This window comes from Salmo salar, chromosome ssa16, assembly GCF_905237065.1.
Source record: "Salmo salar chromosome ssa16, Ssal_v3.1, whole genome shotgun sequence".
Lineage (NCBI taxonomy): Eukaryota > Metazoa > Chordata > Actinopteri > Salmoniformes > Salmonidae > Salmo > Salmo salar.
Window position 1 is genome coordinate 78,810,086 of NC_059457.1, and position 26,025 is coordinate 78,836,110.

General features: G+C 41.9%; 2 protein-coding genes across 2 annotated transcripts; both read right to left on the reverse strand.

The window, feature by feature from the left end:
- Window positions 1-782: 782 nt before the first annotated feature.
- Window positions 783-7,350, reverse strand: LOC106575700 (uncharacterized). Its single transcript, XM_014152340.2, has 8 exons — window positions 7,069-7,350; window positions 6,216-6,416; window positions 5,835-6,040; window positions 5,353-5,420; window positions 4,937-4,956; window positions 4,551-4,751; window positions 4,178-4,371; window positions 783-2,974 (listed from the first exon to the last, which is right to left on the reverse strand). Exons 2-8 carry the CDS (start codon window positions 6,403-6,405, stop codon window positions 2,969-2,971), a joined length of 885 nt encoding a protein of 294 aa, XP_014007815.1. The 5' UTR covers window positions 6,406-6,416; window positions 7,069-7,350; the 3' UTR covers window positions 783-2,968.
- Window positions 7,351-9,320: 1,970 nt separating this feature from the next.
- On the reverse strand, window positions 9,321-24,861 carry LOC106575667 (importin-5). The gene is made up of 24 exons (XM_014152296.2): window positions 24,672-24,861; window positions 22,793-22,873; window positions 21,388-21,580; window positions 21,108-21,210; window positions 20,843-20,939; window positions 20,536-20,640; window positions 20,090-20,333; window positions 19,518-19,605; window positions 18,594-18,700; window positions 18,281-18,405; window positions 17,895-17,984; window positions 17,510-17,683; window positions 16,868-17,086; window positions 16,600-16,683; window positions 15,466-15,598; window positions 15,153-15,274; window positions 14,804-14,900; window positions 14,487-14,659; window positions 14,196-14,363; window positions 13,771-13,893; window positions 11,875-12,094; window positions 11,275-11,503; window positions 10,898-11,039; window positions 9,321-10,665 (listed from the first exon to the last, which is right to left on the reverse strand). The coding sequence occupies exons 1-24, from the start codon at window positions 24,747-24,749 to the stop codon at window positions 10,579-10,581; spliced, it is 3,282 nt and encodes a 1,093-aa protein (XP_014007771.2). The 5' UTR covers window positions 24,750-24,861; the 3' UTR covers window positions 9,321-10,578.
- Between the last annotated feature and the right edge of the window lie 1,164 nt (window positions 24,862-26,025).

A 26,025-nucleotide genomic window follows, 5' to 3' on the forward strand; every position in this document is an offset into this window, starting at 1 on the left:
ATGTTTGGTATAGTCAGTGTATACAGATGTAGGAGCCAGTTCATTTGAGCCAGTTTACTACAACAGGAAAATTATCCTGCAGCAACAGGAAATGTGAATTATTATGTGTATTATAATTAATGGACATTTTTGTAGGGGTTGATATATTTTTCATTAGGCAAATCAAGTCTGAAATGTAAAAGTGGAAATGACAAAATTTAGAAGCCCTTTTAAAACTCAAATACACTACAAGTTTGCATTTCAGCAACAAAAGAGTGATGAAATTAAGATCCTACATCTGTAGTTTTATCATTTGCAATGATTTGACAAACCATTATATTGCTCCAAATCACAGATAGACTGCCAGAACGAGGTCTTGTAGAGGGACGTGGATCTTGAAAAGATTAGGAAACGTAAAACACAAGAGGTTAGTGATATGACCTGTGATGATTACTGTATTAAATTGACCACAATAATGAACACAATAGAATCAAAGAATACTAACTTGTGTGAGATCCACAGCAGTACTGACTTTTGTTTAATAGCACCATTCATTTATTTATTTCAATTGACTGATTTCCTGATATGAATTGTAACTCAGTAAAATCTTTGAAATTGTTGTATGTTGCGTTCATATTTTTGTTCAGTATAGTAGTTGATGAAAAGTTACTGCAATGATTTGATATACCATGACAAAGTTTAGAATCCAAGATAGAAAGCCACGATTTCTGGCCTGTAAAAAAAAGGAGAGGAAAAATGAGTATGTAGAGGAAATTCTTACACAGGGACACTCGAAGTCAATCTTAAATGAATCGTTGTTTATTGCGCTGGAGAAGTTCCAACCAACTCAATGCACCACAGTTCACATGTCAATCAGGAGCTCTGGATGGGCAGACCCAGCAGTTGTCTTATATATGGCTATTCACAGACAAGTTATATTTGCATGATTTAGCATAACTAATTAATCAATACCATTCTGTTTCATATCATGTGACAGACCAACACCTCACAAGGCTTCTTTCTCTCTAAGCTAAGACCTTTAAACTGAGATATCGTTTGTTTGTTCTCAAAACAAGGTCTGGAAGTACTGCCAAATTGCAGCTACTGACAAGAGGAGGATGTGTTCAGTCAACTACTTGCATGAACACATAAATTGGTTTATAGAACAGCACATGAATTGAAGACAGAAATGAGTTAAAAGAAAACCACAAACATTAAAATTCCCATTACATTCCATCCTCTTATCACTATGTGTGATAATAATCATTACATTTTAAATGTAAGCATTTAGATTTTAGCTTCTATATCAAAATATTCTATACTCTATTAAAGTAAGGAAAATCAACACAGAAAAAAAACAGGCACGTCATCATTTCAAACCCTTCATTCTGGGTTGTACAATCCACATAGTATGGTAATACTATAATCATAATAAACGTTATACTTTATTAATGGGAGTGAGTATCAAAAATGCACACACAGACACAACACATCTGTAGATTCAGAGGTGAATAAATCTGTTAATGTAAACCATTGTTTCGATATTTCTTACCACAATCGGGTTGCATTAACCTATGTTTTCACTAATTTAGAAGGCTAATCCTTAGGGAGAAATCCTGACCATCCAGCAGACCCAATCTGGTGAGATTTGTTATTGATGCAAGACAAAAACATAGAAAAGAAAACAACAACAGCAATTCACATATATCACTGGAGGTGGGGAAAACTTCAATTCACTTAGATTAACTGTCATCCATTGCCAACATATATTTTTCCTTTTACTGGCAGGCTTGTGAAGGAAACAATTAGCATATTTACCAAAGGGCCACAGGGGACTGGTAATTCCCCCTTTGGACACATGACTCACATCGTGATTCATGCATCCGAAAAAAAACAACAACACTGCCTTAAATATAAAAAATTAAACATTTAAACTTAATTATGTCTTGATAATTTCATAAGGAAATGGTAAAATAGGATCACACATAGGACTATTGATAAATTATAATGTCACGTCCTGACCCTAGTAAGATGTCATTTTCTATAGTAGAGTAGGTCGGGGCGTGACAGGGGGTGTTTTGTGTTCTATGTTTCCTATTTCTATGTTTAAGTTCTAGTTTTTCTATTTCTATGTTGGGGTTGATTGGGTTGATCTCCAATTGGAGGCAGCTGGTCCTCATTACCTCTGATTGGAGATCATATTTAAGTAGGGTTTTTTTCTTCCTGTTTTTGTGGGTTATTATCTTTTGAGTAGTGTTTGTTTCTGCGTCACGGTTTGTTGTTTTTGTCAATTCAGTTATTTATGTTTTGCAAAGTTTCATGGATTAAATAAAATGTGGAACTACAAACACGCTGCACCTTGGTCCGCTCCTTTCGACAGCCATGACATATAAACTTCTTCTTAATTATTTGTTTTTACATAGCCCATAAAATAATGTTTCCTGTCTTCCTAGTAAGGGTGATCAGGACTCACCAGGAAGTCAGAACAGAGGTCAGAGGTCAGTCAGCCCAATTAATTGAGTGTTTGTTTTCCTGAACCTCAGATATCATTTAAATTTCAAACATTTGAAACATTTTGTGTATCAGGTTTACATTGGGTTTTTCAGTACATGTCTTCTAATCAACAGAATTTACATGTGTGCAAACAAAACTCTGTCAATTAAAACTTTAATTTGTGTACAGCATCCTTTCTAACCTGTGAAAAACTCACACAAAAAAGACCCCACACTTCTAAATCAAACAGAGTATTAACCACTAACAAATATTAATTAATAGGTGGGTTGTGTGTGGGTGCTGGCATGTGAGTGGCAAAAATTGTAGGGTAAACACAAACAAAATGGCCTTGCTTAATTTGGGAGGTCCCTTAGAAGCTGGATCAGGGCACTTTTAACTGCTCTCCCAAGGCACCTGCCTCAGGAAGCCTTTCAAAGGGAGAGATACAGAATCATTGATAAAAACGAAGAAAAAAAACTTGGTAGTGGACATTCCATCAGTCCTGGAAGAAAGAAAATAAACATGTAATTAGTTTCCACTATGCTTCATTTTAATCAGTCCTAAAAATTCTTATTCATTAATCGGGTTTACTGCATCTTAGGCAGGAAGTCTTAATAAACCCATGCGTATACAGAATTATATTTCATATACATTTATACTTCAGAAACATCAGATGATGAAGATGTAAAGCTGAATTGGGCACCTTCTAAAGTAAACAACTCTCTTGTTATTGTAATCTTTTTGACCTGTTGCATTGACATACAAATCTGTACAAACTGTCCCTAATTTTCCCACTGTGTCTCAAAGCTTTTTGAGTTCAGTGTGTACTAGCGGCTATCGTTCCACAGGGAGGCTATCTCTAATCCAAACAACAGCTGACTTAAACAGAAGAGCAGTGGACCAAGCCTTGAAGAGTGAAAAGCCTCTAATTGAATATCAGTCCCAATGCTCAATCCCTCTGTTTTACTCCTTCAAATTACTAAAATATTACATTATCGGATTGCTATCTATAAGCCAAATACCATTCTTTGTTACTTTCACTAGACTCCATAAACTTCCTTGCTAATAGGAATACCTCAATCACTACTGCTTAAACACACAGAACACTCTCAAACCACATTTTGCTTTTCCCCTTATTGCAAGGTTTAAAACAAAACAAAACAAACATGATAACTATATTGGAAGGCATTGTTTTCATTTTAGTATACCTTCAAAAAGTTACTCTATATTTTTATTACCAATCTCTGCTGGATATTAACTTTTTGCTTCAATATTTATTAAATGTCTATTATTTTAAGATTTGTATGTAATGCTTTGGAGGGATCAATATGTATTAACTGGGTGGTCACGGTCTAAGTCCCCAGTAGATGTCCCGCTCCATCCATAATAAATCTGGCACCTGAGACAACAGGGAAACAGATGCCGTCTCCATTTTGCCTACTCACAAATTGGTTTAGAACGTCATCATTTGGGATACCAACGAAAACAACATAGAGAGTTCAATAAATTGTAGCCTTTTAAAGTTAACAGAAAATCCTGTTCAACATTCATTGGTTCTATTTAACAGGGTATAGTATTTCAAAATGCATTACCAGGGTGGAGGAAATCTTCTAAGCATTTATAGTTTTTAATGATTAGGGGTAAGTCCCGAAAAATGCTTGTACAGAGATACTGTATTCAAGATGATGATTAATTGACATCATACCATGTCAAGCTTCAGCCTAATCTGTTTGACTGCTGCATCATTGCGAGAAGAGTCCAGTAGTCCCTGGCTCTCATGGAACAGACAGTCCACTGTGAGTATTACATCACTTCTGGTCACTAGTCTGCTGCTGTCAGGTACAGTGTAGTCTGGGTTGGAGGTGTGATGCAGCACTACCAGAATGACATCTTTACCAGCTGTCAAGAGAGTGAGGGGAAAAGGTAAAAATTAACCAATAATCCTCTCAAATAAACTATTTAGTAATGTCATTTAAGCAATTGGTACAGTCTGAATAAATCTGGTGTGGAAAGAGAATATCTGGTATAGAAGGAAATAACATTGCTTGGGAAGTCATATTTGGGATGAGTTACTGTACTTGGAATCTGTTGCAGTGCTGCTTCAATATCAGTCCCGACGCGGGAGACGGTGGGACAGAAAGCCATGATGACATCACTCTCCACTAGCGACTCCACTTCCGTAAAGCATCTTGTGGTGTTGTTGAATTGTCTCATAAACTGAATATGAGAATCCAAAGTATTGCCAGTCTCAACTGTGTAGTACTTCATATTGTGTGTCACTTAGACAAGGAAGAGAAATTAAAAAGGTAATTGAGAAATGTAGTAATGTTTCGTTAATTGGCACAATGGATATGTGTTCATAGTTCAGACAGCTGTAATAGTATTTTAGGTTCAACCATTTACTTTATAGTGCACCCCTTAATCAATATATTAAATTATATAAAAGAACCCTGTTGAAAATTACCTCTGTGTTCCAACATGGATCTATAGAAAGTGAATGAACAGACAAATGGGTTTATTAGTCTAGATAGAAACATTCAGGATAGGAAAACATGTACAACAACCAGTGTTCGATCCAAATATTAAGACAGAGACTATTTAATCATATAATAGAAGCATATTTAGTCAAGCAGCTGCATGGGAGATCTATCTCTGATTTCACAGGGAAGAACTCAAAGAATAAATGGTTAGATGTTTCTTATATAGTGGGATGTGATCATACAATCATACTGTTTACACAACAGTTCCTTATACAAGCAACAGTTCCAGAACACAATGGCCTTGTGTTAGGGTGCAGACATACCAGGAGTCTACTGTATGAAAGGCATAACGTCACAGTCCAACACAGAACATATCCCTTGAGAAGTTACAACAACTCACCCAAAATTGTACCACAACACCATTACAACACAGCTCAGAATCACAGCTGGAACGGCAAGTTGTCTGATCTGTACAAAGAGAAAAATAAGAAAGAGTATCCAGTACATCAAATACAGAGAGATGCTGTACTCAAGATGATGATTCATTGATACAAAACCCCAATCACAATCTGTGTGACAGCAATAGAGTTCAGTAACAAAGTGACTCTGCTCAAGGATTCTGATCTGTTCTTCAGGTCCAATCTATAGAAAACACTCATTACAAATACTAATATTTGATTCATACTACAACCATTTATTTTCTCTTACACTATCAGACCCTGTGTAGTAAAATACTCTGGTCAACTATATGGTTTAGCATTTTGTGCTATTGAATGTTATTCATTGACAGTTATTGAACATGGTTGTAACCATACAGCAGAGGCTGTTGCAGGAAGAATGGGGAGAGTGGCCCTCCCTGAACCTTGAATTAGGGTTGGCTACCTTTGGCTGTATGTTCAGCCTCTTCAGAATCGCGCAGACTGCTGCATCATTACGAGGACAGTTCAGGAGTCCTCCCAGTTTCTCATAGAACAGACAGTCCACTGTGAGTATTACATCACTTCTGGTCACTAGTCTGCTGCTGTCAGGTACAGTGTAGTCTGGGTTGAAGGTGTGATGCAGCACTACCAGAATGACATCTTTACCAGCTGTCGAAAATGAGGGAAAACGTCAAAATAAACCAATAAGCCTCTCAAATAAACTATTTAGTAATGTAATTTATGCTGTTGGTACATTTGAGTAAATCTGGTGTGGAAAGAGAATATCTGGTATAGAAGGAAATAACATTGCTTGGGAAGTCATATTTGGGATGAGTTACTGTACTTGGAATCTGTTGCAGTGCTGCTTCAATATCAGTCCCGACGCGGGAGACGATGGGACAGAAAGCCATGATGACATCACTCTCCACTGGCGACTTCACTTCCGTAAAGCATCTTGTGGTGTTGTTGAATTGTCTCATAAACTGAATATGAGAATCCAAAGTATTGCCAGTCTCAACTATGTAGTACTTCATATTGTGTGCCACTGATTTTAAACAGACATGAAAGAGGAAGGTCAAAATGGTCAAAATGGTCATTGATTAAAGTATAAATTATTTTGTTAATTGGCACAATGGATATTTGCTTCATTGTTCAACCAGCATTTATAGTGCACCTCTTAATCAAAATGTGAAATTACACAAAAGAGCCCTGTTTTAAATGACCTCTGTGTTCCAACATGGACCTATAGAAAGTGAATGAACAGACAAAGGGATAAACTATCTTTCTCTACGGTGCAAACTGCATACAGCAGCGAGGCTATTTCACTTTCTAAACTTTCACTTTTTTGCTCTAATCTTTCACACTATCCAGCTCCACAGTACTTCACCACCTCACTCCTTCCACTGGACCACATGATTTCTTGGAATTAGAAAGTGAAAGTAATGTGTTATTGTAAATGTACTTACTGCTTCTGTTCTATTCTACATTCATAGAATTACTCATCTAAAAAACATTCCATTAAATTCTGCACTACCAGTTTCCACTTAAACATGTGTATTGTTTAATTCCTGTTGTAGACATAGAATATTAAATGAAAACAAAACCCTTCATTACACCCACCCAACTGTAAATGATAGTCATGGTGTTCATATTGAACATGAATAGTCAATGAAAGGAAATGAGGAAAGTAGATTTACCCTGCAAATGTGGGATTATTTTCTGTTGACTGTATTGCAGTTGTGGTTTGAAGTGATCTGTCCCAATCGCTAAACTAAGTGAAAGTGATACTAAACAGCAGAGATAAATAAGGGTTTCCACTAGTTACCACAGTCACAAAGTCAAAATTGGCTCTATCGTAAAAATGATTGAAAAATAAAACGTGCCTTTGGTCTTTATTTAAGGTTTGGCATAAGATTAGCTGTGTGGTTAAGATTAGGTAAATATTATATTCAAAACAATTTAAAAAGATAAATTGCAGAAATAGACGGGGTTGATGACTGTGTTTGTGGTATCTAGTGACGACCGATAAGGGGAGGCTATTTTATTAGAAAGTCACTATAGTTCAAACAACAAAGCAGAAACTCGCCACATATTTGGTAAACAGCTGAGGGATGGGGCTGGAGGAAGGTGACCACTCTCACATTCATAGACAGAGCTATGAAGGCATGGAACGACTGACCATCCATCCATGACATCAACATGATCGTTTTAGACATGTTTTGAGGTTATAGTATACAGTGTTACTTCACAATTACACATTTAAAAACAATGGAGTAAAACAAGCTTATATTTGGGGTTCTGATGGGGTATGGCAGTTGAACTAAACTCATAGTGCAATAAGTTAGTATTTTGATACTTATACACCCATTAATTCTTAAGGTCAGAAATGAACGTACCAATTACAGAATGCCCATTTAGTATAAGGTAAAGTACATAATAGCAGTTCGAACAAGCAAGATTTAAATTTGTTTGGTTGCCTCAATTGCTTAAAAATCTGTCCTCCACTGGAAAAGGAAAAGCCTTGAGAAGTGAAAACAATGTCGTGGAAGCTCATTTTTACTTCATTGTCTTATGTCAGATAGCGCAATGGCCGTCTGCACTACTGGCTCTCGCAGTAGTAGAATGTCTTTAAGCTGAAATGTAGAAATCTTTTCAACCACAGATCATGATTCATGTTATTGTCCTGTCATTTAGGTTTAATGGTCCTGGAAACCTAGCAGTCATAGTTCTGTTTAGTTTCATGCAACTTCCCTTATTCACTAGATATACTGAACAAAATATAAATGTAACATGTAAAGTGTTGGTCCCATGAAAGCAGAAATGTTCCATACTCACAAAAAGCTCTGATTTCGTGCACACATTTGTTTATATCCCTGTCAGTGAGCATTTATCTTTCGCCAAGCTAATCCATCCACCTGATATGTGTGTCATATCAAGAAGCTTACTAAACAGCAGGATCATTACACAGATGCACCTTGTGCTGGGGACAATAACAAGGCCATTCATTCATTTTTAATTCATAAATGTGCAGTTTTGTCACAGCAATGCTAGAGCGAGCAATTGGCATGCTGACTGTATGAATGTCCACCAGAGCCGTTGCCAAAGAATTGAGTGCTAATTTCTCTACCATAAGCCACCTCCAGCGCCGCAGACGACGTGTAACCACGCCAGCCCAAGACTTCCATAGCCGGCTTCTTCACCTGCAGATCGTCTGAGACCAACCACCAGATGAAACAGTGTTTGCACAACCGAAGAATCTCTACACAAAACTTATCTGCGAGCTCGTCGTCATCGGGGTCTTACCTGACTGCAGTTCGGCGTCGTAGCCGACTTCAGAGTGTAAATGTTAATCTTTGATGGCCACTCTGTTTAGTGGGAATACAGTGCCCCATGGTGGCTTTGGGGTTATGGTATGGGCAGGCATAAACTACAAACTCAAATGCATTTTATCGATGGTCATTTGAATGCAAAAATATACCGTGATGAGGCCCATTGCCATCACCCAATGTTTCAGCATGATATCTCACTGCCCCATGTCGCAAGGATCTGGAAGCAATTCCCGGAAGCTGAAAATGTCAGTTGTTCCATGGCCTGCATACTCAGACATGTCACCCATTCAACATGTTTCAGATGCTCTGGATCGACGTGTACGACAGCGTGTTCCAGTTCACTCCAATATCCAGAAACTTCGCACAGCCATTGAAGAGTGGGACAACATTCCACAACCAACTCTATGCGAAGGAGCGATGTCGTGCTGCGTGAGACAAATAGTGGTCACACCAGATACTGACTGGTATGCTGATTCATGCCCCTACCTTTTTTCATTTATTTTTTGAGGCATCTGTGACTAGACGCATACCTGTATTCCCAGTCATGTGAAATCCAGATTAGGGCCCAATTTATTTAAATTGACTGATTTCCTTATAAGAACTGTAAACTTAGTAAAATATTTAACTGTTGCATGTGGTTTATTTTTTGTTCAGGGTAAAATAAACCAACTTTACTTATTTCAATAATGTATAATAACCCAACATTGCAGTGAAAGTGACAACCCATGCATTACATTAATGACAAATTCTGCCAATCTGAAATGTATTGTTGGAATCCACCAAATACCTGCAGGGGTGCTAAGGTTCTAAACCAAATTTTAGCTGAGGATGGTTAAACACATTAAGAAATTCTCTTCCATGCTTCTTAACCCAGCACATTGTTGCAAAGACACTTTATACTAAGCCAACTTCTCATTCATATTCAATGGGTGTATTTTTTCCATGAACAAACCTTTCTACAGGGTTTCAAGGAAAGGAAAATAACACCTAAGGGTTTGTTTTAAATCTCCCAGACAGATAATCATGATTCCCTCTCACTCATTTATTAAAGGAGAGCTCAAGTTAGCCACTGACACACATGCTGTTAGTCTTGATAATAGACAGATTCAGATCAGTGAGCCGGTGGCATACAGAGGCAGTTTCCTCCAGGTGCCACTGTGGGGCTCCGTCAGAAAGACAAACAAAAAAAGCCTAGAGAAAAAAAAAAAATCCAAAAAAAAAAAATCATAGAGGCAGGAAGAGGTCACCATGACATGTACACTATCCCACCCCTTCTAGTTCCCAGTCAAGACTCCTCATACAGCATCTGGGTCCTACCAAGTCTGACACTTCTAGGAGTTTCTAACACCTGGGTAAACATGACATTTTCACATGGTTCCACAGAGCACAACTACACCAGTTAAACTTGTCGTGGAAAGGGTTAAGTCAATTTCATCAAGACCAGATACTTCTGAACAGTCTAACAGGATGGAGAAGAAACTGGATTAATACTTGTGTTCATTTGTTTTCCCTTTGTGCAGGTGAGACCAACAACGCTCCAACCGTCAGGATTCAGGAAGAAGAGGGTGTAGACCGCTCCAGTGGGCGTCAACACATTAGTGACTTAAAGGGGAGGGGTCATCCTCTGGAGGGGGCGGGGTCTCATTGACAGTCGCTCACAGACAAACCAACCTGGTCCCTACAGTTAGTCGAGTGCAGGGGAGACTGACTGAGGGGATAGGGAGGGGGGCGGCAGGAGGCCGCAGTGAAGTCCACACACACGCTACAGATCAGAGCTGGAAAAGGAGGTGGTGATCTAGGAAGGAGGAGATCCAGGAGCTAGATGTTTAAACATGGTCTTGTTGCTTTCCAACAAACAAAGGAAGGGGATAAGGCTTCTCAAGCGGTGTTGAGGAGGTCCTGGATGGCCTTCTGTTGAGTCTCATTCAGCATCGCTACACACTGTGTCCACAGTCCTCCAGATCCCTGGGGGGGGGGTAGAGGAACACAAGAAGCTTTTAGATGAAGAAACTGCTGACTGACTACTAGACCTAGGACATTTCAATGTGGAACACTGACAAGGTGTTTCAAATTAACCTGCTTGGTTCAAGCCAAGATTCAGTATTCCTTAATGATTTGCTCAGTTTGATCATTGACCAAAAGCAGAAGTTTCTAAATAAAACAAAATGTAACTCTGGCAAGTAGAGCAATCGCTGACCTGCACTTGGCGGATGACATTTGCCAATCTCTTGCTGCATGCATCCTCACTCTTGACCGACTCATTGGCGACCCCTTCAGCGATGATCTGGAATATCTTGGGCAGATTTGCATTGTCTGGTCCGAGGACAATAGGATTGTTGCTGTTGGGAGGAAAATACATTAACAAAGAACATCTATACCATAGACATATCAGCTGCAACACTTGGGTCATGTTCATTAGGCGACAATGGAAAAGGTCTACAAGCTAAGCAACGGAAAACTAAATAAAATGTCTTATTGGCCAAGTTCAATTAGGCCACTCCCGTTTGTCAGTTGTGCCCCGTTCGGAGCCTATGAACACAAACCAAATCAGTAATATTAAAGTCAGTCCCCCACCTTTCGATAAGGTCACAAAGGAAATCAAAGGTGTGCACGGCTTCCTCCTTGTCTTCGTTGAGTGGCAGCCAGGAGAGCCAATGGGGAAGGATCTCGTTGACATTGGCACACTCAGGCCTGAATCTCATGACCTTGCCCACGGCTGAGATGCAGTTCTCCGTGGCGTTGACGTTCTCCTTGACCTTGGAGTCTGGAGACTGGATCACGCCCAACAGCGTGGGCAGGGCCTCTGGAGAAGAGAGGATGACCAGATTCAGGAAAGGGAAGAGACAGACAAATGTCGACAGTGCAATAAGCAGGCTATCCATAGTGGGCTGTAGCCAAGTGAGCAAGTCTAGATCATGATTTGCCCACTGACTAGGTTCAAAGGAATCAAATTAGATGAATGATGCAATTTGGGTGAAAGACATATTCCTAGATAAATACAGATTGCCTTCAGAAAGTAGTCATAACTCCACTTATTCCCAAATTTGGTTGTATAAAAATAAAGCAATCAATTTAAATCCCACCTTGTAACTCAAAGCGTAACAAGTCAAGGGTGTGAATACTCTCTGAAGGCACTAAATGGCTAGATGACATGACCCTGATTGTGTCAGGTACCGGTGCAGAAGGGTCGGTAGTTCTCTCCTCCGTACTGAGCCATGACTCCTACGCCGTAGGCTGCAGCTTGTCTCACTTCAGGGCTGGTGTCACACAGCGACAGGGCCATGGCCCGCAGGAAGAGTTCAGCGTATTTAAAGGAAGAGGGGCTGCAGTGCTCGACCACGTCGTCAAAGATGCACAGACCCCACTGCCTGTCTGCCCATGGCCTGCTAGGACACTGGAGACAACAGCAAGAGGTCAAAGGTCAGCTCTGTAACAGCACCAAGCTTCTGTTGATCAAATCCTACATGGTGTGGCACACCAATGTGACCCCACCTACATGGTCATGTTCATTAGGCACCAAATAGAAGAAAACTGCCTAACAGTGAAGACTAGAAATGCTAGTTTTCCACTAGGTTTTGTTACGGTGTGCCCTACTGAACACGACCATGTTAACCTGTTTAGGATAGGGGGCAGTATTTTCACGGCCGGATTAAAAAAAAAAACGTACCCGATTTAATCTGGTTATTACTCCTGCCCAGAAACTAGAATATGCATATAATTATTTTATTTGGATAGAAAACACCCTAAAGTTTCAAAAACTGTTTGAATGGTGTCTGAGTATAACCGAACTCATATGGCAGGCCAAAACCTGACAAGATTCCATACAGGAAGTGCCCTCTGACCATTTCTTGGCCTTCTATAGCCTCTTAATCAAAAATAGAGGATCTCTGCTGTAACGTGACATTTTCTAAGGCTCCCATAGGCTCTCAGAAGGCACCAGAACAGGGAATGATTTCTCTACAGTCCCTGGGCGAAAAACAGTAGGGCTTTTGGAAAGTGGTCTTTCTGAGAACAATGACACGGGCGCACGCATGCATGTGAAGACTCCATTTTTTATTTTCAGTGTTTGAACGAAAACAAGGTCTCCCAGTCGGAATATTATCGCTATTTTACGAGAAAACGCATAAAAATAGATTTTAAACAGCGTTTGACATGCTTCAAAGTACGGTAATGGAATATTTCAAAATTTTTTGTCACGATACGCGCCGGCGCGTCACCCTTCGGATAGTGTCTTGAACGCACAAACAAAACGCAGCTATTTGGATATAACTATGGATTATTTGGAACCAAAACAACATTGGGTGTTGAAGTAGAAGTCCTGGGAGTGCATTCTGACGAAGAACAGCAAAGGTAATCCAATTTTTCTTATAGTAAATCTGAGTTTGGTGATTGCCAAACTTGGTGGGTGTCAAAATAGCTAGCCATGATGGCCGGGCTATCTACTCAGAATATTGCAAAATGTGCTTTCACCGAAAAGCCATTTTAAAATCGGACACCGCGATTGCATAAAGGAGTTCTGTATCTATAATTCTTAAAATAATTATGTTTTTTTTGTGAACGTTTATCGTGAGTAATTTAGTAAATTCACCGGAAGTCTGCGGTGGGTATGCTAGTTCTGAACGTCACATGCTAATGTAAAAGCTGGTTTTTGATATAAACATGAACAAAACATGCATGTATTGTATAACATAATGTCCTAGGAGTGTCATCTGATGAAGATCAAAGGTTAGTGCTGCATTTAGCTGTGGTTTTGGTTTTTGTGACATATGCTAGCTTGAAAAATGGGTGTGTGATTATTTCTGGCTGGGTACTCTCCTGACAATCTAATGTTTTGCTTTCGTTGTAAAGCCTTTTTGAAATCGGACAATGTGGTTAGATAAAGGACAGTCTTGTCTTTAAAATGGTGTAAAATAGTAATGTTTGAAAAATTTAAGTTTTGGGATTTTTGAGGAGTTTGTAATTCGCGCCACGCTCCATCATTGGATATTGGCGAGGCATTCCGCTAGCGGCACATCTAGATGTAAGAGGTTAATGTTTGTCTGTTGGAGTGACTGTTGGAACGATCCTCACCACGAGCTGTACGATGAGCTGCAGAAGCTGCTCAAACCACGGCAGCACTTGTTCCTTGTAGCTGCTGAACACAGAGTGCAAAATGTCTGACACTTTGGTCAGTATGTACACATCGTTTTCATCCTGCAGAGAACACAACAATCACATGGTAGGAAACACTGCCAGGGAAATGGGAACAGAAGATGGTTCATGCAGAAACGCATCATGCAAGGCAGAAATATGTTGATTCATTCTAGAGCTGAATAAACACTTAGAAAAAGCAGGTGTGAACACAAACACTGCTATTGGACAGTACAAACTTGACATGGCTCACATCAGTGCAGTCACTATTGCTGTAAACTTGAACATTTAAACACCAAGCCACATTACTTTGCATCTAACAATTCACTAAAATGCTCAGAAGGTCCGTCGTGAGGAACGCTCACCTCGTCTTGTAAAGTTTCCTCCATCCCCTCGTCGTAGTCCTCGTCCTGTCGTTTGGCCTGTCTCAGCTCCTGGTTCTTAAAGTGTTCCTCCAGCTTCCCCTTCAGGATCCCTCCCAGCTCTTCAAAGTGCTCATTGTTCAGGCAGCCCTCTCCCATTAACTCAATACACTGGAGGGCAACCACAGTCAGCATCTTTCCACATCAAATACAACTAAAATTCATAAGATGTGTGAAGATGCTACATTCTACAGACAATATAATCAGAGCACATGTGGGATGGGGGTTGGTTACCTTGGCAAACGAATGCATGATTTCTGATAGGACATCCGAGTCTGGCTCTGTGCCAATGGCCTTGATGAGGGCGTCGCACATGAAGTGCCACATCTGTGTGAGATAGCCTGGGCCTCGTACCCGCGCACACTCCAGTAGCAGGGGCATGGACTCTGCTGCTGCCACCCGCACACGTACAGACAGGACAGTCAAGGACCAACCACAGTAGACGACAACAGTCCCATTCAGAGACCTTACACAGACAGCCCAGCCAACAACAGTCTTCAATAGAGCACATGACGTCCAACACGTAGCGAGCCCTCCCATTAAAAGGATATCATCGTGGAAGTAGAACTTGAGCAGAGGAACCATCAGCTTGACCACCTGTTCTGTGTACTCTACAAACCCTTCCTTCAACTCTTTGGCATAGCACACCTGGAGAACACAAGGACAGGCTTTTAGAAAGAAGACCTGCTGAGTTTATTAAAATACAAGACAGCTTTTTCTTTGTCTTGGCAGGGAGACAGGGTTAGCCTGAAAGCAGAGTTTGGGTAGTGTCCAGGATGAAAATGGAAATTCATCTAATCCCTAAACTGGAAATGACTCCAAATCTAAAGCAATATGGCAGCCATGTTTAAATGAAGTTAGCCGTCTGTGTGAGCAGCACTGCCCCTCCCCCAGTCTCACCAGCATCTGGCAGGCGGTGGCCTTCTCTTCCAGCCCGGCTGTCTTGATGCCGAAGCTCTGCTGGTCTCCCAGGTTCACAAACTCCCATCCGTCATCCTCTGACATGTTCTCCATGTCCTGGGCTGGGGAGGGAAGCCAGGAGAAAAGGCTTAGTTAGCCACAGGACACTACCCTTCCCACAAGCATAGCAAACCAGTTGAACTGCATTTCCATCAGGTTTAGACTTCAATAATTGAGATTCTATAGTGACTCTGGGAACCCTGCAATGTTCTATACGAGTCTGATCCCAACATCCAACCAGCGTAGAACTTACTGTCCAGGAGGGCCACCTCTGGCTTGATAGAGGCAGTCTTCATTAGGGGCCCCATGACCACAGGTAGGTACTGCTGGAACTCTTTCCCCAGGATCTTACACATTCTGGCCCAGGCTGAGATCATGTAGGAGATCTGAGGGAAGAGAACCAGGGGTTCGTTCGGTATGGAGAAAACTGTTTGAAATAACATTTTATTTGGCACATGCGTCAAATACAACAGGTGTAGACCTTACAAGTCCTTAACCAACAAAGCAGTTAACTTCTTGAGGGCCGGGGGCAGTATTCAGATGACTGATGTGCCCAAAGTAAACTGCCTGTTATGCATATCCTAGCTTCTGGGCCTGAGTATAATTGGTAGTATTGGATAGAAAACACTGAAGTTTCTAAAACTGTTAAAATAATGTCTGAGTATAACAGAACTGATAGGGCAGGCAAAACCCCAAGAATCCATCCAGATTTTTTGGGGGGGCATCTGCCCATTCATGAGAAATTCAAAGGAATAGCTCCCAGATTGCAGTTCCTAGGGCTTCCACTAGATGTCAGTCTTTAGAAAGTTTCAGGCTTGTTTTTTATTTAAATGAGCCAAAATTTGTAGTTTTTCTAGGTGGCTCTCATTTTGACTCTGGTATTGTGGCACGCGTGGATGAAGGTGCACACTTCATTATTTATCTCGGGTAATGAACATAATATTCTCAGTCAATTTTTTATAGTTTATTTACATATTAGGGTACCTGAGGATTGATTAGAAACGTTGTTTGACATGGACGAAGTTTATTGGTAACTTCTGGGATTCCTTTGTATGCATTTTGAACAAGGGAAACAGGTGGATTATTGAATCAAGCGCGCCAACTAAACTGACTTTTTGGGGATTTAAGAAAATATTTACCAAATAAACTAGAGTAAAAAAATGAACAGGAACAAAATGGGGAGGCACTACCAGACCGTGTCCAATAACAGATTTTCAATTTCAGTTGCAAAACGTTTCACTACAGTGTTCTCTACTGAACATAACCCAGCAGTTCAGTTCCCAAAACGATGCAGATAGAAATGCAACAATTGCAGCAGGCAACATTCCCCCATTCTGATGGATAATCATATCCATTCTAGACAACACATGTCTATCTGTAAACACACCTGTGGGTCATCATCCTCCAGGTCATTGAAGTCGGTCTGGGTCTTCAGCAGCAGCTGCATCACAGCTGACGCATCAGGCATGAACTGAGACAGAAGGGCAATCAGTCAACGTTTCACCAAACAGACAAATACAAAATGGATGGAGAGGAGATATCACCTAACGTATGGGCATTGAGCATGTATGCAATGCTTGGTGTGTGACAAATCCTCATGCATAAGAAACATGTACTGAACACCTGGTAGACAAAGCAGTGTGTGGGGTGTGTACCTTGTCCTTGCCGACAGCCAGGCCGATGAGGCTGATGCACTCGATGGTCTTCCCTCGGAGCAGCCTCAGCTCCTTCTGCACTGCGTTCTCCACGATGTGTTTGAGGGAGGGCATGAACAGGTCGTAGTAGGGAACAAACTTCTCCTCAGCCGTGTCCGCCACAGACGCTATGGACGTCACCACCTGCTCCAGAACCAGCTTGGTACCCTTCTGGATCAGCTGGGACGGTGGACAGAGGGCTTTATTAGGTTATTGCCTTGATGAGTAATTCAGTGGCTTAAAGCGTTCACAAGTTGATATGGTCATTGATCATGACCTACGAAAGCCCATTAACAAAGACGTACGTCTTTGCGCTGCAAAACAGATTAGACGGACATGTTTGATATCAACAAAGATTGGTAACACTCAAAGCTGAAGCGCCGTCGATGACATCAAGTACATAGATTGTAGATGTAGTCTGACATTAAGTAACAGATTCCTACAGCGAGAGAACCCAGTGGTGGAGAACAGACCTTTAATCTCCCAAAAAGGTCTTACTGCTAAACCATAGAGGACTGTCGCAGAGAAATACCTTGTGGGTGGAAATGTTTTTAATACACGCACTAAGACAGACAGAAAAACCGCACACATTGACAGACAGACCTCCTGTAGTTTGGCCACCATGATGACATGTAGGTGCTGGACCAGGCTGTCCAGATAGGGGATCAGGAGGGACTTGGGACAGTCCTCAGTGAAGTTGATAAGGGCCGCGGCAGCGTGGGCCTGAACACGGGGGTTGGTCTGGTCCTCCATGGTCTGCAGTAGGGCAGAGATCACCTGGTGGGAGAGGAGGGCACAGGGTCAAAGGTCAGCTGACAAATATAAATTTGCATCAGTGATGAGTTCGATAAGCTGCGCAGGCCTAAGACCCTGTTTGACACTGCCAGTTCCACCACCTCTTGTAAAGAAAGTGCCCATGTAAAAACAATGAACGTGTTCTCATAATCCAGTTTGACAAACAGTGTTTGAGTAGAAAAATCCATTATACCTTATCGTGGAATTTCTTTTGGAAGGTGGGGGCGAAATCGGTGGCCATCTGCCCGATGGCGTTGCATGCAGCATAGCGGACTCTGGGGTGCTGGAAACGGAGACAAAGGGTCAACAACAAATCACATCAGGGAGAAACCACAACTTCAATGTTAAACAGATTAAACCGAAGTACTTTGTGACAACTGCTGATGTAAAAGGTCTTTACAGACTGTAGCTCAGTAGGTACAGCAGGGGTTTTCCTGCAACGCCATGATAGTGGGTTTGATTCCCGCGACCACCCATACTTAAGTTACGCACGCATGACTAAGTCTCTTTGGATCAAAGTGTGTGCTAGACGGCACGTATATTATGTATGAAGGCATTTGATTGGTTGAATAAACTCACAGGGTCCTGACAGAACAGTAGCAGGAAGCTGACGATCTCGTTGAGGATGGCCTCCATCTGTTGGTGGCAGCCCTCCCCGATGGCAGACAGAGCCATGAGGCCGGCGTGGCGGTACTTCCAGTCAGCTGACACACAAACATACAGTTACTGACGTGTTGCTCGATAACATCACAGCTGGGTCATACCTGCCACTCTATGGTACATGATCCTCATGACCGAGGCCATGTCGAAGAGGGTCTACAATATGCAGTTGTTAGTGGTTCTGGATATGACTGATGTAGTAGAAGTGTTTGAAATCAAAGATAAGACGTACGGTTCTGCAACATAGTCATGATGTGCTGTTTGATCATGGGCAGCACCATCTTTCCTCCCAGCCCACAGGCCATTCTGTCCAGAGCACTCTCTCCTGCAACTGCATTGCTGTGAAACCCACGCAAAAATACAACAAGTTAACAACCCCATCCGATATTTCCATGGACAGATTATGCCTTCCACCAATCACCTTTGAACCATTTTTTGCTGGGGTAAATCTTGCAGTATGCTTCATCAGCAGTGCAGGAAATACAGGTTTTGTAGGCTGTACCAGTTGAAGATTGTGTCCATGTGATGTAGCTGACATGTGATGTAGCTGACAGAGATGGAATGAATAGAACAGGCTTGGAACCTCTAACCCTAGCAATTTGACTGGTAAACTTATGGGTACATTCACAATGGCTGTCTGGTATTGTGATGCAATAATTTCCATGGTAATGCAGAATGTTTATTCAAATTATGCTAATTGATCAAATTCAAATCAAATCAAATTTATTTTTATATAGCCCTTCGTACATCAGCTGATATTCTCAAAGTGCTGTACAGAAACCCAGCCTAAAACCCCAAACAGCAAGCAAAGCATGTGAAAGAAGCACGGTGGCTAGGAAAAACTCCCTAGGAAAAACTCCCTAGAAAGGCCAAAAACCTAGGAAGAAACCTAGAGAGGAACCAGGCTATGAGGGGTGGCCAGTCCTCTTCTGGCTGTGCAGGGTGGATATTATAACAGAACATGGTCAAAGTGTATATGCAAGTGTATACATTTGTTGTAATGTCAGTTGAATCAAACCACAGCACAGATTGATGGTACACTTCCTGCTTAGCTCCTCTATGAGTAGACTCGCAATTGGCCACCAGACCACCCACCATTGACTTGAATGGGGATACCTGTTCTATTCATTCCATTTCTGTAGTAGCTAGGCTGTACCTGTCAAAGTCATCGTCCTCCAGCTCATCAGCCATAGACCACTCCTCGTCCTCCTCCAGATCCACCATCATAGCCAGCATCTGGGGAACTGCACAGACAAACACCACACCAATACATCACTGACTTTACTATGACCACAAACAATGGTGAACACTTAGTCAACAGCAAACTACAAATACTTTTCTACATTTGGACTAAACTACCCAATAGTGACAAACCTCCAAACTAAATGCTAGCTTCTGCTGCTGAAACAACCCTCAAATGAGAAAATAAACTGTTCAAACAGCTATTCAGTTGCATTTTTAGCCTGCAGTCAAAAGGAGTCAGACTGAAATAGCACCTTGAAGTGCTACAGCACACGGCAGTGAGTTGATTTAGACACTTCCCAAAAGGACATTTCCTTTAGCTGCATCCAGTTTACCTCTGAAGAGAACATAGATTGACTGCATCTCCACTGGCATGAGAGAAAACGTACTTCCTGCCAAGCCTTACAAAAATACATCTGAGTGAATCAGTACACCTCAGACAGCAGACTGGGGGTGATGAGACCGGGTGGTTTGTCCATCACTCACCGCTGGATGCCACGATGGCGGTGTGTTTCCTTAGCATGGCGGCGGCGGTCTCGGACAGCGTGACGATAACCTCCAGGGCCAGCTGCCTCTGCATGTTGGTCAGGGTGGTGTCAGCACACAGCTTCAGGCTGAGCTGCAGGGTGGCCTCCAGGTTGGGTCGCAGGTACTTGGGGGCCGTGTCAGCTATCTCAACCAGAGACTTCAGCACGGAGTCATCTCCCTGGTAGCACGACTCATTCACCGCCTTAACAGAGACCAAGAGAGACCGTTACACCAGCGGAATGGGTAAAGCTACATTACAATAAAACAGCACCTCACATTTAGAGATTAATCTGATTTGGATTCATTATTAAAATCGCTAACAGACAATATGTAAGGGTACATCTGTTAGTGATTTGACTGGAAGAAGCCAATTTCCCCAGAGCAGACGTGGGGGCTTGTCTCACCTGCAAGATGCCTGGCAGCAGGTCAGAGAAGTGCTTCAGCAGGGCAGTGTTGCCCTCGTTGGACAAGACGAAGGAGGCTGCAGCGCGGGCAGCTAGGGTACGGATCTACGAGGGGGGGAGAATAAGGGAGACTGAATGACACTACCACTTGAAGATCAGGTCAGGTCAAAATAGTTTAGACTAGAGTTATCCTTCATCTATCCTTCCAAGACAGGAGCTGGAGTGACTGAAAGTTTTAAAGTGTCTGCAGAGTTAGCATTATCTATTCAAATGGAGGTGTGGAGTGTTAGCCCTGCATGGCACTCACCTGTGGGTTCTCCTGGTCCTGCATACACTGGACCAGCATCCTCTTGATCACCTCCATGTAGTGCTGCTGCTGGTTGCCAAAGATACCTGGGAAGTTCCTACAGAGGAAAACCAGAGCATAGTGGGAGTTATGACGAAGGCTGCATACGCAAAGCTTACGCTATACTCACGTCATCGTAGAAGAACAGATCAACAAATAGTCATTAATACTTTGTTTTCAGAATAAATCCTGAAGGTCTTAGGGGGTATTGGGTTGGGTTTCTCACCAGAATATATGCAGGGCGGCCTCTCTCAGGCCAACGTTGTCAGAGTTGACCGAGTCAAACAGGAACTTGAGCAGTTCTGGCCACTGGTTGTTTCCATCATCATCTAGAGGAACCATGTAAAGACAAGAGAATGTAGTATACCAGACTGAGCTGAAGGAGCCTGTCCATATCACTCCAAGAGGACACAGAAAGTGTTTCATAGTTTTCAACAGTCAAAACCGAGGTTATGCATGGACCAAGAGGTCAACTGCAGATCCCCCTCAGCTGTCCCTTAACCAACCTAGGAGGTTGCGGCAGAGCTCTGCAGCGATGTCGGCGACCTTCTTGCGAATGTTGGGCGAGGCCTCTGTCTGGATGCTGGTGACCAGCTCTGTCTTGATGGCCATCTGCATGTCCACCGTCAGGCCGGGGTAGATCTCCTCAAAGGAGGACGACAGCAGCCGACGTAGCAGCACCGCCGCCATCGTCTTGACCTGGGGGACACATTTCATGGTTACACCAGAGGTCAATGCCTCCATTTGATCAAACAAAGTTCAACACGATTAAAGTCTACCGTTTCAGTCAGTCAAAGGTGTGCCGCAATAAGTCTCCCTTGGCAGCCAGTCCTTAACCCTGCCATGTAGATATCCCAAAGGGACAATTGGAAAAGCAAAACAACTTCTCTCAACATACGTTTGACATCGAGACAATGACATCCCCCTGAGCAAAGCCTACCTCTCTGAAACAAAGACCTAAACATGTCACGTAGACAGCAGAGTTATGCTGTTCCCGGTCGAGTTCCCTGTCCTGCTCCCGTTTCACCGCTCTATAAATACTGTCACGAGAGAGAGGGGCATGGAGGGCCAGGCCGCCCAGCCCATCCAGTGCACTACTTTTAACTAGGGCCCATCGTCAAAGGTAGTGCACTATATAGGGAATAGGGTGCCATTTGTGACACAGACAGAGGAACAGCTAACAGATGCTGCTCAGCAATCACACCCTAACCTGAATAAATGCCAAGAGGACGACTCACTGACACTACGGCATGACTGTCACACTGGTCACGTTCCCCTACTCAGACGCTGATCGCGTCGACCAATGGTTACGTGCCACATCGACTATGCTGTCAGGCACCAGATTGCTATAACTTGTGGGGTTATCCGAAGTAAAATACCTATCCAGGCGTTGTAAGATCTGGCATTTGTCAGCAACATCCGAGCAGGGCAGCATGACCAAAGTGACGTGACAACTGCCATGTCTGAGTTATTACACTGTTACTGTGCAGGTTGGTGTTAGCGCATCAAAACAGCAGGGTATTTGAGCTGATGCAATGCAAAAGGATGCTGAAATGACTACAGGATTACAGGATTCCTAGGATAGAATGGATGCTGCACGACAACAGTATTACGCAATAAGAATTTGGCTACAGAAGTACTGTGACACAGCTTTGTCTTGTGACTAAATTTCCTTCCAAGACTTGTTTACATGAACTCATTCTCCTCAGAGACATTGTTCATCTTTAAGAGTCAATGGGCAGCAGGTAACCTAGCAGTTGGGCCAGTAACCGAAAGGTCACTGGATTAAATCCCTGAGCCAACAAGGAGAAAAATCTGCCGATGTGCCCTTTAGCAAGGCACTTGACCCTAATTGCTCCTTTAAGTGGCTTTGGTTAGGAGAGTGTACCAAATGACTAAAATGTAACTAACCTCTTCTGCGCAGGCTGCATCTCTGATGGCCTGCAGCAAAAATGTGATCTTTGTCTGACCAGGGATGGTGTCATAAGCTTCCTGCAAAGAGAGAGAATGCGTCAGTTAGAGGAAGCATTAAAGTGTGCTCCTGAAAGCCATTGGCCTGATAAGGTGTGTGGGGGTCATAGATTGAAATTCAGGTTTATGAAAATCTCCTTTGGGGCAAAGGAAGTTAGAATGACAACTCGTATTAGTCTAACTAGAAGCTACTCATTAGTTGTTTGTCTAATGCGGCAGCTGTCTGACATCTGGTTATTAACACTATGCCACTAGGGCTGTTGCTGGGTGCTTGGTGACATGGGGGGGGGGCTAAATTGTGACTGCCACTGCACATTTTCTCTCTCAAACAATGTGGATCAGGAAAACACTGAATTAGTTCTGGTTCATAGGTGGCATCTAATCTTTTAGTTTCTGCACCCGGCACCTTGATAGAGTCAGCAACGAGCACATGAGCCCACCACAGGATGGTTGGGATTGAATGGTGCAATATATAGTTTTAGGTTAATAAGTGCAATTACATCTAGCTCAGAGTATCTTCACAGTAGATTACAATGCCCATAGCATTGACCAACGACAGTATTTCAAATGGACTCATTGAATGTAAACTTGTTTTATTCTATCCCTGCTGTCCAGTAGGTTGGTAGATATAATCCTGATCTCCATGACGTTCTCTCTGTGTGACTAAAGGATTCCGATGAGCTTAACCATCGGCAGACACTCATTGTCTTTCATAAAGGAAAGTGCTGACCGCTGGTGGGGGATGAGTGCGATAAGATTCAAGTGAAACGCAAATCCAGAGCCCCGGTGAAGAGACCGTCCAAAACAATGCGCTACGGATCCCAAGCTCGGCTTGATCACGGATAAGTATGTCTAGTCAGTGGGAAACAAGATAATTAACGTTAGCTGCTAATCCTGGTAGCTAGTGTCAGAAAGTCAGACCAGGCTATCCATAAAGATTACCAACTAGCTGACACAGCTGGCCAGGTAGATGTGTGGATTACACGCATGGTAATACAGGCGTGCTCATATGACCTGTATATTTACCAAGCTAGCTAGTTATCGTGTTAGATACCGACTCAGTTGCGACACCGCGCACCCGAAACAAAAAACCCACAGGTCCTGACTGCCTAATCTGTTATATATGTAGATTAGTTAGCGGACGTAACGACTGTATAGCTAACTAGGTTGTTAGCCATTTCATAACTAAAGTTATGCATCGTCACACCAGCTGGCATTACCTAGGGAGTAAGCGAGCTAACTAACAGTAGTTTGTAGCTTCGGACTATAAATGTATTGCAACATAGCTGGCTAACGTTAGTTACATTTCCGACCGGGGCCCTCGACAATTTTATATTGTCGATTAACGTTGCTTTAGATAGCGTTACTTAGGTCGATTTCTCAAGTCTTCAGGTGTGGAACTAAAATATTTAACTACATAAAACATAGCTAGTTAAACTAGTAACGTAGTATCTACTGTAACCGACGTGGTGATGTGCATATCAATGTGTGTCTCTGTAACTTGCTAACTAGCTATGTAACAAGCTAATTAGCTTAATCCAAATGAACACGACTGTAGTGTTAGCTACCTATAGAAGGGCCTTTGAAAAATCGTTGACGAAGCCTTAATGACTTGCTTACTAACAACGTTTCATGGATAAATTAATTGTGCCATTTCTACATGCTACATGGTTAGCCAACTAGTTAACGTTAGCTGCTAAGCCGTAGACTAGTCCACTTCAGCTTCACACGTGGGCTGGGCTAATCGCAAATTGGCTAACTCTGGCGAGTAGCCTCAGTGCGGTGCTATTGACCTAGACAGTATATTTTGAGAGCTTACCTCGGACTGTTTCCTGATGTCGTTGTCAGGGCTCATTAGGTTGCCCAGCAAGATGTAGAACTGCTGCTGCTCCGCCATTGCAGTGAGATCCAGAAACCGCTCAGCCAAGAGAGACCGCGGAAAGGAAAGCCGGCAGACGTTGCGACCCCTTGCACCGGACACAAAACACCCCAGGTTCTGATTGGCCTCTATTATCAAAGCTACCCTTCGTAGATTGGTTAGATATATTGGGATATACGTAGATGATAGGTGTTTTGTATATGGGTTGTTCTTATTGGACAGTGAAAATCCTACCACGAAGCGATTGGTGAATTTTCTCGGCGCACTCGCGTGTAAAATGAAATGGGCGTTTCCCTCGTTATTTCGATGATGTCATTACAAAATATTACAAAAGCGCGGGAAATTAACACATTGTGGGAAAATAGCAGATAGGAAGTCTTTGAGCGCAGTGAACAGGGTTGTGGCTAGATGGGATACAGTTTATGTGAAATTGACGACAAAAATAGATGTTTCTTTTGCATTTTAGCCAGTGGTGGAAAAAGTACGCAGTTTTCATTATTGAGTAAAATTAAAGATACCTTAATAGGTTCATGTAAGAAAACTGTGGCAAGACATCAGTAGATTTATAATTGAACACTTTTATGAAGGTAACACTATTGTGGAGAGATGTACTGCTTGGATTCTTTACCTACGATAGGAATAAACTGAAACATTATTATGTAATTAATTTCATTATTCTTTTGGCCAAATTTCATATTCACAAATGTAAATTTCCAAACAAAAAAACACATTTTCTTACCCTACAAAAATAAATTGAACTGTATTTTAAGACAATTAAATACTCTACTAACAAAAAAGCTGTTAGAATTATAAGTGTATGTATGTCCCTTAAGGTCCTTGTGTAATGTGATATTGTAGCCCCTAGCTCAATTGTCCATTGTATATATTCTATATATACACTTGTGTTCCCTCGTGTACTTTCTGTATTGATTTGTTGTTAATTTAAAAAAAATTATATATTTTTTAAAGATACCTTAATAGGATATTATTCAAGTTAAAGTGAAAGTCACCCAGTAAAATACTACTTGAGAAAAAGTCTAAAAGTATTTGGTTTGAAATATACTTAAGTATCAAAAGTAAATGTAATTTCAGAAATGTACTTAAGTATCAAAAGTAAAAGTGTAAATAATTTCAAATTCCTTATGTTAAGCAAACTAGTTGGCACAATCGTTCGTGTTTTTAACAAGGGATGTTCTCTTGATACGTGTGTGAATTGGACCATTTCTGCCCTGCTAAGCATTCCAAATGTAACGAGTACTTTTGGGTGACAGGGAAAATGTATGGAGTAAAAAGT